General features: G+C 42.1%; 1 protein-coding gene across 1 annotated transcript; it reads right to left on the minus strand.

Annotated features, from left to right (window-relative positions):
* Positions 1–2,457: 2,457 nt before the first annotated feature.
* Positions 2,458–18,213, minus strand: APMAP (adipocyte plasma membrane associated protein). Its single transcript, XM_054819239.1, has 9 exons — positions 18,046–18,213; positions 14,146–14,262; positions 10,985–11,100; positions 9,097–9,189; positions 7,056–7,172; positions 5,610–5,784; positions 5,017–5,151; positions 4,453–4,645; positions 2,458–3,409 (listed from the first exon to the last, which is right to left on the minus strand). Exons 1-9 carry the CDS (start codon positions 18,135–18,137, stop codon positions 3,200–3,202), a joined length of 1,248 nt encoding a protein of 415 aa, XP_054675214.1. The 5' UTR covers positions 18,138–18,213; the 3' UTR covers positions 2,458–3,199.
* Between the last annotated feature and the right edge of the window lie 2 nt (positions 18,214–18,215).

Here is an 18,215-nt window from a genome sequence, read left to right on the forward strand (position 1 = left end):
GGGGCAATGGACAGAAACTGGAACACAACAAGATCCATCTGAATATGGGGAAAAACTACTTTACTGTGAGGATGACAGAGCAGTGAAACAGGCTGCCCAGATATGTGGTGGAGTCTCCTTCTCTGGAGATATTCAAAACCCACCTGAACACGATCCTCTGCAACCTGCTCTAGGTGATCCTGCTTTAGCAGGGGTGTTAGACTAGATGATCTCCAGAGGTCCCTTCCAAATTCTACCAATCTGTGATTCTGTGAGACACCAGGGCCAAAAAAAGACCCCAAGTGCATCAGCTCAGCTTCCTCTGTGCTACAGTACTACCCTTCACTTGCTGGATTTTATAGGCAAATTGCTCCCCATAGGAAGACTCTTGTGCAGACAGCTCCAATATCTTCATGGTGTCCGACCTCCTTTCCTAACTGTGGCACCTGGCAGAACAACCCTCACTGCTACCACAGCATTAAGAGAAGAGCTCAGAAGGCAATAGGCCCAGTGAATAAGGGCATTAGCTATCTTCAGGTTAGGGGAAGCTGCTTCTGGGCTCCGGTTCTGCCATGATATACCATTATATACCATATATATCTGCCACATAACCATTTCTAGTCTTCTTGCACCTGTCCCTGAGATACCCGGACACTGCCTGACAGTTTGGAATAGACCATTCAAAAGTGGCACCAAAGTCACACTCTTAACCTCATATTTGGCCCTCTCTTTTCCCCTTCCCCAAGAAAAGCAAGTTATTCGTATGACCTCTTGGTCTGCTATACTTGCTACAGAGCTCAGAGAGAATTAAAAAAGACTCAAGAACTTTTTGGTGGGACCACGGGATCATCAGTGTACTAAGTTAGTCTCCAAAAGTAGCCAGGAAGGAGTGAGGGGGTGGAAGAGTAGAAAAAGGATCGGAATGAAAAAGCTCCCAAAGAGAGAACTCTTCATGCATCTTATCCCTCTTCAGCATCAGCAGCACTACAACTTATTTTCTTTCTCACTTTGTAACTTCAGAGACAGTGTCTTAAGAGGGAATTAGTCACACAATTGCCATCACATTTGGCATGCCAAAACAGCCAAGATCTACTTCACTACAAAAGACAGCACAAATTATTCAGTTAGATACTTTGGCAAATGAATCACTAGAGGTAACTATGCAACAACAGGCAAGCTGTGCTTGCCCTGAGGCTACCAAAGCACCAGCATGAAACAAGACCCACAGACTTTTTTTTGCCACCCTAATTTAAGATCCTATCAAGTTCAATTTTCATATCCCACCAGAATGGGACAAATAGCTGCAAGGGCTGGCAGAGCAATGCTAACCAGCTACAGTTTAAACAGCCTGCCCTGTGATGTGTTTTCCCAGAAAGCGACACTGCAAGCGTGTCCAATTCTCAGCCCTTCTTCAGAGTTCCCGCAGCAACAAGTCTGTTGTCCATGTCCTCCCCTCCTCCCCCCAAGGCAAGTCACCCCTCTCCAGCCTTTCAAACTTATCACAGTATCACCCCATCTCTGTCCACAAACGGACACAAAAAAATTAAGACAGAGCTCAGCTGGACAAAAAGGCCAGAGCCTACAGCAACTTATCTACTAGGCTTCTTTTGCCTCTTACTGAGCTCCCTCCCAAATCCAGTAACCACCAGGTCAAGAAAAAGGGCTTGCAGCCCCTGGCCTGTATAGGAACAGGTCAGCCTGACCTAGCAACCATCAGCTACTTGCCACAGGACTGCTGCAGCCTGGTAGTACCACAGAACAAGGTGACAGAAGCACTGACATAAAGGAATCACTTTCATTTGCATTGCCCTCCATTAATAAAGACAAGCACAGAAGGCCAGTGAAAACAGATGACATTTTTAAGATCACCTTCCCCTTCTCTGGTGCTTTTCATGATATATCAAGCAAATCTTGATTATTTCCTTCTCAAAGGTGAGGAAATTGAGCAATAGTGTAAGTTTATGTTTGACTATCACCCAGTGGCAGAAAAAGAGAGAGCAGCCAAGTCTCCAATCCCAAAACACAAATCAATCCCCTAAATCACACAGCTGCTGAAGTCCTTCAGGATGCACAACCTCTTATTTAAAATGTAACAGCACAACCTTTCCTTTGTAGTAGCTGACAGAAAAGCATTCTCTGGATTTACCAAGCAGAGTATCTGTTAACAGCAGAAGTAAACCATTTCCTCTGGAGGTACCAGAAAGCACTCATGAGCTACTACCGCATTCCAAGATTTTCCACCAAAGTCTTCCTCATCCACTGTTACTAGATTTTACAGGGACCCTTTCAGTTCACATCCATCTTCAGACACCAACACTCCCCAAAATCTTTACCAGTTCTCCATAAAAAGCATGCTGAAGAGGATTCCTGCAGCTGGCCCTCTTCCCTCCCACATCTTCTCAGGAATGGCCACCTACATAACGAACAGGAGACTTAAAGGATCTGGTAAATATGGAGGAAATACTACAAGTGACCCTGTTTAAATCCACTGGAACTAGTCTTTAATAACATAGAAAATGCAACTTTCATTCATCATCTGACTACAATGGTATAAAGAAACACAGGAATCCACAGATAATGATCAAATTTGATTCTGCATGTTGATTAACAGGTAATTGTAGCATCTGATGTTGATTACACAGGCTGGAATTGAAGAAACCCAGATGGTATAACTAGATTTCTAGGCATGTTCTGGATGTTGCTGCCTCTACCACAGCACCATGGTATGACAGTAGAACGTGCACTGTAATCACGCCTAAACAGGAGGCTCTAAAACAGAAATAAACACATGCAAGAGATCCTCTTCAATCCAAATCATACACAATTAAATTCCATATATCACAAACGCTTCCAGTGTAAGAAGACATACAGTTGCATTAAAGGTGACAGATGATGTCTGTTTAAGACGACTCCAAACAGGGCCTGAGCATGGAAAAGCAATGGATTTTATTTAAGGACCACATAACCGTATGAAGATTGTCCACCATACTCCTCAGATATTAATAATTATGCATGCCAACTCCAAAGCAAGAGCAGTCAAACCAAGGAAGAGGACAGGTACAGCAAGCTGTACATTTTCCTATGGCAACAGAACAGTGCTACTGCACGTTAACCGACTGTCTTTCACTTTTTGTCCTTAGTGACACACTGCCTCAAGCACATGCTTCTTTCATACCTCTGGAGTATTATAGGACAGTGGCACTTTATCATGGATGGACACTTAAACATGCTGAAGATTAAGTCTGCAAATAAACGGAGACTGGAAGGAGCCCAGGTAAAGATATCCATTGTGCTCATGTGCCTCGCTAATGTAAGCTACCGTCACTCCATTAGGATCATGAAAGCTTCTTCTGTAGGATCCCGTCTCACTAAGTTCAACAACGAGGCTATATTTGGGCACAAACTTTGTCACGGTTTCCTGACTCAGCAACTAAAAGAAAAAGAAAAGGAAAAAAAAAGAAAATTAACAACAAAAGATTTTGTTCTCCACAATTACATCTCAGACACTTATACAGTCAAAGACCATTCCACACTCCTTGGAAGAAGCAGCTAAGAACATAAGTACACGTTTTGAGTAAACAGGCACCTGAAAAGCCAACTTTAAAATATATAAATAAATAAAGAGACCAGCAGTAGCATACTCTACTCCAGCACTAGGCTGAAAGGATGTCCATGCAGGAGACATCAGCCTGTTCTGGTGCAGTTGATGCCAAGCAGCAGACATCATGCTCTGCTCCCCATATCATCAGTTTGTTAAGGCTCCTGCACTGCACCAGGAGAGACAACAGGTTTTACAGGGACTGCACAGAGTTTGTTTTGCTGAAATGGCACTTCCATCCTAAGCACTGCTTGTTGATTTTTATTTTTTTGGGGGGAGAAGTATTTTCAAGTCTTTGTATTACTTAAAATGTACCATGCCATTTCTTTAGCATCAGATATCCCTTACAAAATACATTATTCTTGCTCATCCTAAAGGGGAGTGTGACATAACAACAGGCATATTGAGTCAGAACAAAGCGTCACCAAGCAGCATACATAACATACGCTGTCTCTGAGGATGCCTAGTGTAGTGATTAGAACAGGTCAGACTTCCCAAATCTCTCCGGACACCTGCCAATAAGTAGTTTAGGCACTTTGGGTACAAAGTTTAAGCCTTCACCTATCCAAGTGTAGATCCTATATTGCTGCAAGGCTAGGGCAGAGATAGTCTCTTTTTCTTTCCTGAGATCAAGATGGAAGGCAACTTAAGAGATGTGCACCTGCTACTCAGAGAAGCAAATGTTAGTTTTACTACCTATGAATATATAAGGACTGTTCTACCTGGGGACAACCAGGACACTTTTAACAATGGCACTAAAAAGATTTTAAAAATCTTCCTGTGAAAAGGAAGAAACAGGACAAACAAACATTTATCACTTCCATTCCTATACTAAAGGTGATTTCAAAAAAACTTTTTTTTTTTTTTTTTTTTACCTTAAATATCATCCTTTTAATCCATGGTTTTTCAGACAAGAAATCCAACAAAGAAAATCCAGGATTGGGCCGGACAGCTGACATAGCTACCCAATATCCTCCAGAGCTGCTTAACCTGATATTGTCTGGAAGACCAGGCATATTCTCAACAAACATATCTGCTCCACCTTTCATCAGGCCAGACACATAGTACCTGAAAGTTATAGATAGTAGGATTAGGACATCTTATCTCAGACAGTCTAAGTAATAAATAAAAGTCCCCGAAGGAATTAACTTCAAAAAAATAGGGTTTTTTCCTTATTTTGGTACAGGGAAATACAGCACAGCCACATTCCTCTTCCCAGAACAAGTCATCTTACTCCACTATGCTCAAGGAGCCCATGATGGAAAGATTATGCAGTCCAGATGTTTACAGTGAAAGAAAAAATTAAGTACTGAGGAAGGCCATCTTCTTTGCCATTGACAACAAGGCATGAATAGAGTGCAGGGTTTCTTTTGTCATTCAACTCATTTATTTAAACAATCTCTAAACAGAGAGTAGTAATAATTTCAGCAAATTCATACCTCCTGATTCTAGCCATGGTTGTCTCCTGCACCAGGACAAAGTCTTCCGCAGGAGAGAGCTGGACACCATTGGGAAACTTCAGCCCCACCATTAAGACCTTCACTTCTTTTGTTACTGTGTCATATTCAAGCAGACTAAAAAGAAAGCATTATATACAGTTTTGAGTGAAGACAAATATTTATTCACCTTGGTTACATTCTCCAGGCATTCTATCTTCTCTCACATACACTTCAGCTAAGTTAAAAAGGCAGAAGAGCCAGGAAGCATTTGTTTATGAACACAGGAGAAATAATAAGCCACTTGGGATTAACAGCATTCATGAAGGATTTTGGCTGAATGTAATGCTTACACCTTCCCTTTTAAAATAGATGTTCCATGCAAGTCCTCTTGAAGGAAAAAGAGGAATCTCATTCATTTTGCTGCAGGTCTCATTAGCAACATCCACACATTCTCTCACCCTCTCCTGAGCAGTGCAATGTTTGCACAAGGTGGTTTATAAAGAGAAAAAAGCTTGAATACCAAGGAAGGGGTGAAGTCCATTCCTACAGCTGAGCTTACAATAAGTTAAATGCCCTGAGGAAGAGATACTTGCCGCCCATCATCTGTGCCTTCCATAATCAAGAATAAGTAGTCCCGTCTTTGCCATTTGCTACTGGAGTCAGTGAAATAGATTTTCCTCCCATCCTGGGTCACTGTAAGATCATTCACAAATGACAACTTCTGACCTTCAATTAGTGTTTTGGTTGATACAAGCATTTTTGTTTCACCTGGTTACAAAAAGAAGAAGAAAAAAAAAAAAAAAGACACACAAGACAAGTTTTATGTCCTGCCTTGGAAATGAGTTAAATACTAACACAAAATTAACAGGCACTTCACATTTTTTCCATTCATGCCTCTTAAGTAATAAGGTTTTGGGTTGTAACGGAACAACTCAACACTGAATGTGAATGACCAGGAGAAAATACCCATCAGAAAAACTGAAACAGTAGATTGTGTTCCCCATTAATAAGTGCCAGACTTTACACATTTCTGAAGCTCATATGAAACCAAGTGCAAACTCAGGTCCCAACCTTGTAGAAGGATGCAGGCAAGCCAATCACTACTCCCTCTTTCCCCAGGAATCCATAGAAACAGAGAGTAGTACTTTCTAAACATTGAAACATCGGCAGGTTCACTAAATTGCTCTGCCACATATTAGCAGGTATATTATTAAAGTCAGATCTCTAAAAATTAGCAAAATCTATTGAAGTCATCTTAGGGCTTGTTTGCTTGCTTGTTTTTGTCATGAATGAGCTAATACGGCAGCTGTCTGCCATTGAAAGGGGAGACCTTGAGCATACCCTCCCAGAGCCACACAGTCTGAGCCCTTTGGTTACATCTCACCTAGGATTCAGCTAGCCTCCCTCTCCACACCTGAAGCCAATTTGGAGATGTAAACTGTCAGAAAATCAACCCTACATGAAAGCAACTATTGCTTTCTGACAGCACAGCTCCTAAAACTGAGATCTGGCTCAGGGACATACAAGAAAGGGCACGATGCAACAGTGTTTTTCTCAGCAGGAACAAGCCACCTGATCTTTGGCCGCACCAAAATACATCTTTCTTCACTTTTTATAGATGGGGGTTACAGAAAAGTTAAGAGCTCTTCACTACTACACAGCAAGATCAAGGCAGAAACAAAAAGTACAGCAAACATGACAAAAAGTTTATGTAACAGCAATACATTTTTTCCCCTTTATGAAAACTGAAACAGCTACACAGAGCTTTATTCATGGATTCTCAGGTACCAATTTTGACAACCAAAAGCATATGTCACCAGAAGATAAGCCACTGGTAGCTCTGATCCAGACAGACATAGAGAGGAAGTGATTGCTACAAGAAAATAAATATCACTTTCTTGCATGGTATATTTCATCCAGACAGCTCCAAGCCACTTTACAAAGGCGGCAGGCATTGTTTTGCCTGCAGTGTCTGGCAAAATTGCAAAAGAAGCCCAGAATTGTCAGTGGAAGAGAACTTCCAAACAGAAAAGTCATACCTGTACCAGGATTAACTTCATAGAGTCCATAATAAGCATCTGCCACAAAAAGGGTGTTATTTGGCCCCACTCTGATGCCAAGTGGTCTTCCACATGTTGGCTCATCTTCACGGGTTCCTTAGGAAACAATTTTAAAATGGTTTTCCAAATAGAAATAAATACAAGGTATTCAGGCTACCTATATAGGTCAAACTGTAGCTTAACAAAAGTCTACAGCCAGCACCACACACATTCATTGAAGAAATTATTCTTACTTCCTAGGTGTGAGTGAAATGGATATCCCAATGTTTTTATCAGTCTAGAGATAATTATGTAATTTGCCAGGCTGGTAGCTAGCTAACAGCTGCCCTGAGTAGGGCTGAATATCAGAAAATTGGATTTAACTAAGCGCTGCTTCTCAGAAAACTGCAGGTTTTTCTTTTTTAAATTAAAAAAAAAAAAATCATGTACACCTTGGAACTTTCTTTTTCTGGAAAGGTCCAATGCTGTCACAAAACAGCTGGTTTCTCAAGACACAGACACTGAAGACTTCTATATGAGGAGGAAGGGGAATACTGCAAATCTGAAAAGTTTGTCTACTTGAGTCCTGAAGAACTAAGAACTTCAGAACATCTGTAGTTTGAAAGACTAGCAAGAGAAACTTCTGGAAAAGGTAGTCAGCTACAGCCTTTCCACTTCCCTCCCCAGCTCAAGGAGGGCAAGATGGAAGTCTAGGCTCCCCACTACCTCTTTGGCCCCAAACAAATAGGGCAGCACCATCTTCCCACCTCTCCCAAGCTGTACAAATCCAATGGAAATGAGCAGTGGAAAGGTGATTCTTCATATCCATCCCAACCTACGCTCACACCTAAGCAGCAGCTGGAAGTCCAGCTTCCTATCAGCTGGCAGCAGACTGTCAGTCCCAAGGCTGACAATCCACATAAAATTACATACCTAAAATGATGAACATATCAATGTGAGCTACATAAGACAACAGTTCCTGCCCATAATTTCTGTCTAAACTGGCAACCAGCTCAGGGCTGCAGAACCTCATGTAAGCTTCTGCATTGTTACCGCAAACAAAACCACCCACCATCCCAACAAACACCAGCCAGGCTTCTTAGACTGCCCAGGCAGTACTGAGATGGGTAACATGAAGCTTCCCCACAGAAACAGTTCTGTTAAAAACCAAGCCACTACCAGTTTTTCTCACTCAGTTCCAGAAATCTCATTAAATGAAGCAAGTGGTTCAGAAAGAGGTGTGGAATTCAACAAGAAATAACTGCAATTTAGCAGTGAGAAAACAGAAATATCATGACCAATGGAAGATCTCTGCTAAAGCAGGTGCAGCCACCGCAACCTCCCACTGTACTTACAGAGGAAAGGAAATTAGTAAATAAAATGCAAGGCAAAATTCTGTAGATGGGGAAGGTGATACTTATTTTCAAAAATCTCTAAATAACTTTATCTTTTCCACTCACACATTATCTCACGAGTTCATTCACTCACACTTGTTTAGGAGTCCTCAGTTTTTATGGGGTCGCCCTTCACCTCAGAATCATGCTGACTTCAGCTTCCATAAAAATTAGGCCAGGTTGCTGCCCATTTTTATCTTGTTTAAGATACATGCTTTTTCTAGATGGACTAAGGGGAAAAGGAATGTTATTTGTGATGCACTTCAACCTTGTCTTCCTCCCAGTGTTAATATGCAGGATCTTCTACTGACAAGTCATCCATGCTGCAGCCTTACAAGAGTGCAGGCCATGTAGCCATGACACCAAAACCCCACATTCCTAAATTCTACTGCTGGGAACAGCGTCCTTTGTTATCAAGAGCATCCATTCCCATTCTTTTGGCCCTTTGTTCTGCTGTTCCTTCCAGTGCTTATGTACATATTTCCACTCACACTTCATTCGTACAAATATATTAATATTTCTGATGCAAATCTCTACAGAGGAAGATATGCACTTGCATAAGCAATACAGACAGAACACCAGTTTGATCAACACAAGCCCTGACCCAGATGTTTTCAGGTATGCTGTGTTCAGGAGCTGTCACTCACCACAAGGACCATGGCCAATTCTGGCTATTGTTTGTATTTCCCCATCTTCAATTTTGATAATCTTCCCATCAGCTGTCCCAGTAAATAGCACATCTGCAAAAACAACTGATGTGATTAGCTTGATCACCGAACTATTGTGGCAAACATCTTTCTACAGGATCCTTCTACTACGTGAAGTAGAACTCAGGTTTAAGATAAAGTAGAGCAACAGTCATCTTCAGTCACAGCAAAAGAATAAAGAAGGAAGAGGAAAGATGAAGTTAAATAAGAGTATTTGGTTGGATTTCTTCCAACTCAAAAAGAAGAGGAAGGATTTAAGCCATAGGCGTTATGAATATGGGATATGAAGCTTTTCACCATTAAGTGATCCAAATCCTTGGTTAAAGATGGACGTAACAACTTAATTGCTAGTCATTGGATTGATCCCTCTGGGCAAATTTCTACACCATAAAATGCAATCAGGCACTGCATCCATCTTGCCACTTTTCAACGAGAGACTGACTAGATAAAACTTCTTATTCTGATACAGTCCACATAGGCTGCTGGACACCTGCCAATGCCCATATTGTATCAGTTCTGGAGAAGAATTACAAAAACCCTAGCAACTGAACAACCACCCAAATCAAAAGCACTGCCAAATTACTGTATTCATGCCAAGCCACATGACAGCATAAGACAGATTCACTGAATACAAACAACACACAAACTTTTCCATGCAACCAAAATAAATAAAAGACCACTGGATTAGTAGAGCCCATTGCTTGGGCTTTTCCATCTCCAATTTAACTGAAGTTTTAAGTTTGCTAATTACACTTTTAAAAAGGGAATAAGATGACTTCAACATTTATTCATACACAACTTATTCCCAGACAGGTTGACTATTTCACCCATAGGTCAGTTGTCCCTTGCAGGAAAGTTTCCTTAAAGAGTTTCCAATGAGATTGACAAAACTAGGTATCAGAAAAGAATCAGTGATTTCAGGTAATCACTTTAGCACATTGTTAACAGGTATAGGTAGAAAAAGCATAAACTGAGGAAGGAATTTACAGTAGTTTTGTGCTGAGTAAAATAATTTTTTAAATTATTAATTTATTAGCAAATATAGCAGAAGGAAAATAAATTATATGGCTGCTGAGCACCTCTTGTACTGAAGGATGTTTCAGTAAGGGCCTTGCTTGCAACTCCGACACCCTTTCCTTTTCCCACTAAAACAGTCAAGGACTTATGTCAAGAGTAATTTCTAGCCCTACCCCCTTCAGGAGGCACAGGGAACAACTCCTGCACAAAGCTGGTTTCCTACTAAGAGGGTGTCTTGCTATTACAAGTCTAGTCACCTCATTAAGAAACTGCTCAGAGGTGGCATGGGTTTGTAATTTGGGGAGAACACACATACCACAAGAGAGAACAGGATGGCACCTGTATGTGCATGCAACAGCACTAAAACGTAAGTATGCTATTTATCAATTTGAGATTTTTTTCTGTCATATAAGCAAAAATTAACACCACAACACTCAGCTCCCTCAGAGGCAAGGAGCATTAAAAGACTAGGTAGTACCCCAGAAGTATTACTTCCCAGTTAAGAGCTAGCCAAATGAAAAATAGGACCACTTCCTCCAAACATAAGTAGCCCCTGACTACACTACTTTCAGTCCTGGAAGACAGGGATTTTTAATCTGGCAACAAGATGTATTTTTTTCTGGGAAAAGAGGAGAAAAGCAGTATAGAGCAGCCAGGTTTTGCTACATAACACAATTATTTTTTTTAAAACCTGTATATTCAAAATAACTTCCAGAATGTGTTGTTTAAGAGCTATATTGCTGAACAAATCCTTATCAATGGAGCAACATTTAAAGACCCTTCCTTAAAAGCTTATTTTGTCAGTGCTTACCTCCAATATTGACAATGGACTCTGGTCCGACCAGTTGATTTTCCCATAACCGCTCAGCTTTTCGTAACTTGATGTTGGGCTCGAGCACACCCGTCAGGAGGGGAGGTTCCTTCAAACTGCAAAACAGAACACAGACCTCATGATCCTTTCCGCAAATCTGCAAACACTCTTGAGCAAAATACTGGATCATTTTTTTGCCTAGTTTGCTGACTCCTGCAAGCCTGACCTATGCTTTACATACAGCATATTTCAAAAAAGAAAACACAGCTGAAAAATTGACTCTTGTTCATCAAGAATCATAATTTTCTGGTTCTTCTGATCAGAAAAGTTGTGGTTATGTGTTCCTAAGACATATCTGGAAATCTATACAGCTTCAAGTCCAACAACACATTCCCAGTTCATCTGTCTTACACAAAGGCAAAGGATTTCTGCATTGCCACAACACAAAAGAATAACTGCTTTCTTACTCAGCTGAATGAGTTGTTTGTATCAGAATATTCTTCCTAAGTAGATATATGCAAATTCCTAAGCAAAAAAGTTTTAAAATTTCAAAGCCTGGCATTTTACAATACACAGAGATCTGACACTGTATAGCATTTTGATCACAGAAAAAAAATTTTAATTACTAATTAGCATGCAACTAGGGGAAAAAAGCATTCCAGTAGTTTGAGCATTAGGACACACATACTTTTGTACCATAGTGAAAGATATATTCTCGTTCATGACTTGAATGCATTCCCGTAGAGAAAGACCAACTAAAAGGAGTAAGTTGCATGTAAACTTAAAGGGTATTGAACTGAAATCTCAAAATGACAAAATAAAGTCCAATCTTGCAAGCCCTTATTCACAGAAATAGACAGGTTCAAGCCAACTGGAGTTCCAACCAACTACAGAGATATGGAGAAGGAATGTAGTAAGATGCCTACGCGGCTTCAACTTAAATACCAGGCTCGAAAGTACTGTGCTTCAAAACCAGCCTTAACTGTGCTGACAAACTTGAATATGTTTTGGTCTCTGGTTCTTAAAAACACACACATAAGCCACCTCAGCCTCCATGAGTTAAGGATTTCAAGTTATTACTAAAAGCTGCATACATGCCCAGGGTGGTAAGCTCATTAAGTGTTCATTCACAAGAGTATGCTAAAGCTCCCTAGGCCAAGTTTTGAAAGATTTTTTTTTTTAATGACTCCTTATATGACCATAAGCAAATGCCTTCCACCTGTAGAATCTTAAGAATACAAGGTTTGACTCCAAAACTTGCCCGGGTTCACAGGATCCAGAACCTATTTGTCACTGACCACATTGCAACTCTGCTGCTCATATGGTGAAAATCATTACAATTTCTAGACCTTCAATGAGGCGGGGGGGGGGGGGGAAGTCAACTGAAATCACAAATTATAAAAGCCATGACAACTGAGGAAAACCGGTTCACAACACAAATAATTCAGGAGAGAAAAATACGTACTTTTATCATCTGGTTACAAACAGCAAACTTTCCTTTCAGTACGTATTACTGCAGTGGCAAAGCTAACTGAATTACTGGCTCCTGTCCACAGAAGCTTTACAACAGAGTTGTCTTCACAATGCTAACACAAATTCATTTTCCATCCCTTCTTCCAAGCATTAGAGAGTTTCAGATGAGGATAACAGGCTTCAGATAAGGAACTCATTTGCTGGGAACTTTGGACAGTTGTGTTTGCAAGCAGAAAATCCTCCCTGGGATCAATATTATCCAAAACAGGCTCATAGATAAAGAACTTGAAATAAACCAGAGTTGCAGGAATTTCACATGGAGTTTCACAGATCACATCTGGTTTTTTTCTCCCCCCCTCTTATTCTTAGTGGTTTACAGGAATAACATCACTGTTGGCAAACAAGATTTCTATGTGTTCTTTCACTGAAGGGATTGATTCAGACAGCATCTACCTCCTTGAGCTTTTTCAAAACATTTCATAAACATCACACAGAATCATCCTGGCTATTGTACAGACTGGAACCACTTCTGGCAGTGAAGCTAATTAAGAACATACAGCAATATAAGCCAGTGATTTGGGCATGAAAAATAGCTCTCCTGGTCTTATAAAAAGGACTTAAAAGTAAGAAATGTAAGCATGCACAATACTGTTACCCTGGACCAGAATTAGACCAGGACTATATAAGCAGGAAAAGCATTATACACATACCTTATTGGCTTTCAGAATTATTGTTCAGTTGCAATGTATTTCAGGGAATTGCATTGTGTTAAACCCAACCACAGTAGAAAGCATTTCATTATGATTTGCAAGAGGCAGCCTATGTCTAATAGCCTATTGGCAAGTCTTGTAACTACTACCCTTACCACATTAACAGCTTCTTTCAACTCTGGAGATATTTACAGTGTCATTGTTCCTTTTCATTAAGGAATTATTGAGTTGAGCATAAATATTTATCAGACTGAGCATTTTCACTTACTGCAAAATGCCAGGAGCACTAAACAACCTGACTCCACCCTATGCTAGCAGTCAAAGTGTTTCACGTACAACTTCTCCAAACACAGGTCACATCTTCTCATATAGTTGATTTACTGTGACACTACACATTTGATACAGACCTTGATTTGGATGTTTATGAATTCAGACAGGGCAGAATTCACCTAGCTGCATTGCTTTATGAGATCTGCATTTAAATATAACACCACCATATGGTTCCACTGGTACAAAGCACCAAATCAACCCAGTCAGGTTATCCATTTCAATTTCCATCCTCAGATAAACAGTCTCTCTTTGACAGAGCAATAATAGAAGGGGTACAGCTTGGTCCTTAGTGAAAATGCAGTTCTTGTCTCACAGAAGGCAAGAGTACACGTAAGTAATCACAGGCTCCACTGACAGCTTGGACAGCAGAAAATAATTTTCTACATTAATGATCAAATAAAGTAATTCAGCTCCTTCAGTGATCAGTAGTGACACACAACTGCATGAGATGGCTCAGAAACAGACTGGGTATGCGAAGCAAGCCATGGCAATGGATAATACACCAATCACTCCCCAATTTCTTAATCCAGTTAGAATCACTTTACACAGTTGACTTTTGTTTGCTGAAAAAATTAAACAAACAAAACCCAACAGAACACATACCAGAAGTTTCAATAATATTTATTTAAAAACAAAGCAGCAATTTACCTTATAGGTTGAGGGTCTATAGGACAATCCAGTAGAACAGTTACTCCAAGCAGGGGCACAGTTAGAGATGCAGCCAAAGTCAAGAAGGTAACACGGAACACCTTGCTGCTGTAAGTACTGCCAAAACCAGACAAGAAACAGGATTAACATGCTAAGCTGTTTTAAGATACAATAGTCTTTAAAAATTCTTTAACAGCCTATTTTCTTTACAAAAGGAACCAGAAATACTTTTGCCCAACCACCAATCTGAATGATGGTCCACTTTGAACTCATTAGGATAACAGAAAGGGATATTTATCCAGTCTCAGCGTACTGGTATCATATGAGGCACAGTATTCTCATGTACACTTACAAGTTACAGCTTACAAAAAAAAAAACAAAAACCCAACAAAACCCCAAAACAAACCACAAACAAGAAATGGGGGGAGGTGATGCTGTTTGGTTTTCTTCAACTAGCTCTTCAGTTTTGGCACTTCATCTCAGCACCAGTTTTGGATGAAAAGTTCAACTAAAACAAATGTTAGAGGAAGTTAAATGAATGCTTGCTTAACTTAGTGAACACTGGTTTGAAACTCAAGCCCCAGCACACAAAAGAAATTAAGTATCTTCTATTTACCCATCAAAACACACAAACAAAAAAGTAAAAACTGTTCTTCTCTAGGAGAAAACCAGGTTTTGTTCTCAAGAGACATCAATCAGGCATTTACAGAGGAAAGGACAGAGCCACACAACAAATCCTAGCCTTGAACTGGAAAAGCAGCTCCCACAATTTTAGCTACTCTGAACCATTCACTAGCACAGCCAGCCTTACAGTATCAATTAAATAAAGGCAAACTGTGCCTGATGGTTCCACATTGATCCTTGGACCACTTCCACTGTTTTGTCCTTCATTAGCCAGTCATCCAGACAGTAGGAAGTATGAACTACTGCCCAGAGCATAAATATCACAACTGGGGAGCTAACGACAGGTACTTGCAGTACTGATATCAGCATCAAGGTAACCTTTGGGATTATCAGGTGGGACAGCAAGGACAGGACTAGGCCTGGATTTGGTCACTGCCTGCATGCACAGTGTACAGAAGTTGGAATAGTCATAATCCATCACAGTTCTTTCCTGATGGCACAACTACTGTCAGCCCCTCTCTTCTGGCAGCAGACATGGGAAGTTAGGATGGAGGCCTGCCCCAGTTTCTCCATCTCCTCACAACACGCAACAGGGCCATCACAAGCCACCGCGCAAATCACCAGGCTGTGCCAAGGTGACTGCTACAAGGATGCTGACAGCCTGCCATGACAAGAGCTGCTGCTAGCCCAAAACCACAGACAGTTCAGCCTACTCCAAGAAGTGTCGTTAGCGCTGCTGCTGTTGGTCACCAAACTTTCCCCAACTTCCCCAAGGCACTCACCACCTGAGCCTACTTCCTTTCCACCAGCATGCCCAAGTATTCTTGCTCTCAGATATATTAAAAAATAAACTTTATTTCTCACACTCAAAAGCGCAGCATTCCCATCGTGGCCTTCAGCAGTGTTAGAGCACTAAGCCTATCTCCATCTGAGCTAGACCACGCTGGGAAACTGTTTCAAACAAGCTCTCTCATCTGCACTGACCTCTTCATACTTCCCAAGAGCCAGACTGCCCTTGTAATTAATTAGAAGAATTCAACACTTCCTGCTCTAATACTAGATGTCTTGAGGAAGCAACACCTCTCCATCTGTTTCCCCTTGGATTTGGAATTGAGCAGGTGGTAGAGATAGAAGGTGATCCCCATGTTTACACAAAGACTTCAGCTGTCAGCCTTGTCCTTCAAAAGATGAAGGCTCAAGACTATAAGATTAAAAGTACTGTCAGCAGACACCTGAGCATCTTTGTGCCAGCTGAAAACAACTCATGCAAAAAGAAGCAGATATGAATGGGAACTCATCTGCCAAAGCCAACTTAATTAAAGCTCCTGAAAGCATGATTTAAGTAAAGGTCATATTTCTTCTGATCCTCATTCAAACTCACAAGGAATTGACAATAAAGGAAATAGGCAGGAAGCATGAGGTGACAAGCAAACTCACACTTCAAGCCTGAAAACTGCAAGAGCTATTTTATACACTGCTGAAACTGCAAGCATTTAAATAAAAACAAAAAACTTATATAGAATACTAACAACTGTAAGTTACTGACTGGTCACTGGAAAGAATCACTGAAGTAATGGTTCACCAACACTAATAAGCAAAACAGAAATCCTTAGCTAATTGTGTCTCTGATAATTAATCCCACATGGACTCCAGCAACAAATCTCAATAATGCAATCTACCAAGACTCCAGCTATAAAAATGGCAATTTAGTTGTCACTAAGAACTAAAAGGAGAAGCCATTGCACCAGCTCTTGAAGAGAGACAGTAGGCTGGGACACCATAGGCAGAAGCTCAGGCTGCCTCACCCTCTTGGCAGAAGAGCTACTTGGGGGCCGGAGCGGAAAGCAACTGTCATCAAGACTCTCTGCCATGGCTCTCAGCCAGGAAAAGGTCAGCCTCCGGAATTTCTTCCACTGGTTTCATACAGGACAGTCTCATGAGAACAGGACTTGAGGATACTCTGGATCATTGCTGGAGCCCTAGAAATTCAACTGATTTGTGCAAAGTTACCAAGAGAGGCTGAAGCCAGGAAGAGCAGTCTCTCAAGCGGAGAGATGCTGATGCTGTCCTTCAAAAACAGAGGCTACGCATGCAAGCCACCATATGCAGTCTTTCATTCTGATCACTCTGATGGGCAGGCATAGGAAGCTCCAAGGTACTCCCATTGGAAGAGGCACAATAGATAGTGAACCAAAGTATTATAAGTCACCAACTACTTTATTCAGTGGAAGGCTAAGCAAACACCACCACTTTCTTATTGCAGCTATTGCTTTTAGTTACAGTGAAGCTATTTTTTTTATAAAATTCCTAAGCAGAAAGTTGTAAATGGAACCTTCTTTAATTTAGCCACAAACAAATGGATTGTTTATAAGATTATTCTATCTCAGACACAAACAGACTAGTCTTTAAACTGCAGATTACTCTTTAAACTATTGCCAAATATAAACAGACTAACCAGAGTTATACAGGACTTAATCACACCCACAATAAATCTGTGCAAGCCACAATGGGATAACTGTGATTTCTTGACTAGCAAAAGATAAACAGTACTTAAACGGACCAACTACAAAAAAAACCCCACACAAATTAAACCTTTTGTTGTTGTTAAAAGCTCTTTCTGCAGCTCAGCACAAGCAGGTGTGCAGGCCCTGCCAGAAACGCTCCTCCCTCTGTCAGCCACCTCCAGCAGAAACCCGAACACTACAGAGAGAAGACCCCGCTGCGGGGTCGGGGTGCTGGGAGGCCGGGGGTCCCCACAGGCTGACACCCACGAGTACCCCAGCATCAACCTGTGCTGCCAACCAAGAGAGGGGAAGTGAGGCCGCGCTCCCCACGCCCCCGCTCAGCCCCGGGCAGCCAGCCAGGCCCTTCCACCCCCTCACGCCCAGGACACTCTGGCCCTGACCAGCGCCTCCCTCACCGGGGTCAGGCCAGGCCGGTGGAGCCTCTCCCTGTCCAGCACACTTCCCAGCCACATTTCCCTCACGCCAGGCCCAACCACCGCCCTACGGCCTCAGGTCAGGCCGGGCCCCCCAACCCACCCATCATGAACCCTCCTCCTCAGCTCCCAGGTCAGACCGGGCCCTTCCCTCGGGTCAAGCTGAATACCTCCTCGCACCGCTCAGGCCAGGCCCGGCCCGGGCCCTCACCACCCCCCCGTCACACCGCCCACCGCAGCCCGGCCCTCCTCTCCCCTCAGGCTAGGCCTGCCCTATCCCTACGGTCACAACAGGCCCCTCTTCCCTCCCCATCGAGGGGGACCGTGCCTGGCCCCACCTGCCCTCCTTGGCCTCCTGCGCCGGGCTATCCTCGGTGATGACCTGCGGACGGAACGGCCGGCGCTGCCGCAGGCCCTCCGCCTCATTCATGCTGCTGCTGCTGCTGCTGCTGCTGCCGCCGCCGCCGCCGCCGCCGCCGCCGCCGGCCCCGCCCTCGCCACACACCCC

The sequence above is a fragment of the Grus americana genome, chromosome 3 (genome assembly GCF_028858705.1).
Source record: "Grus americana isolate bGruAme1 chromosome 3, bGruAme1.mat, whole genome shotgun sequence".
NCBI classification, from domain to species: domain Eukaryota; kingdom Metazoa; phylum Chordata; class Aves; order Gruiformes; family Gruidae; genus Grus; species Grus americana.

Bases quoted from the DNA above. Each gene is read 5' to 3' on its own strand.
- APMAP (XM_054819239.1), bottom strand. From the start codon at position 18,137: ATGAATGAGGCGGAGGGCCTGCGGCAGCGCCGGCCGTTCCGTCCGCAG. The intron at 14,263-18,045 runs GTGGGGCCAGGC...TGGTTTTGGCAG, and splicing joins CAGGAGGCCAAGGAGGGCAG to TACTTACAGCAGCAAGGTGT. The intron at 7,173-9,096 runs GTGAGTGACAGC...TTGTTTCCTAAG, and splicing joins AATTGGCCATGGTCCTTGTG to GAACCCGTGAAGATGAGCCA.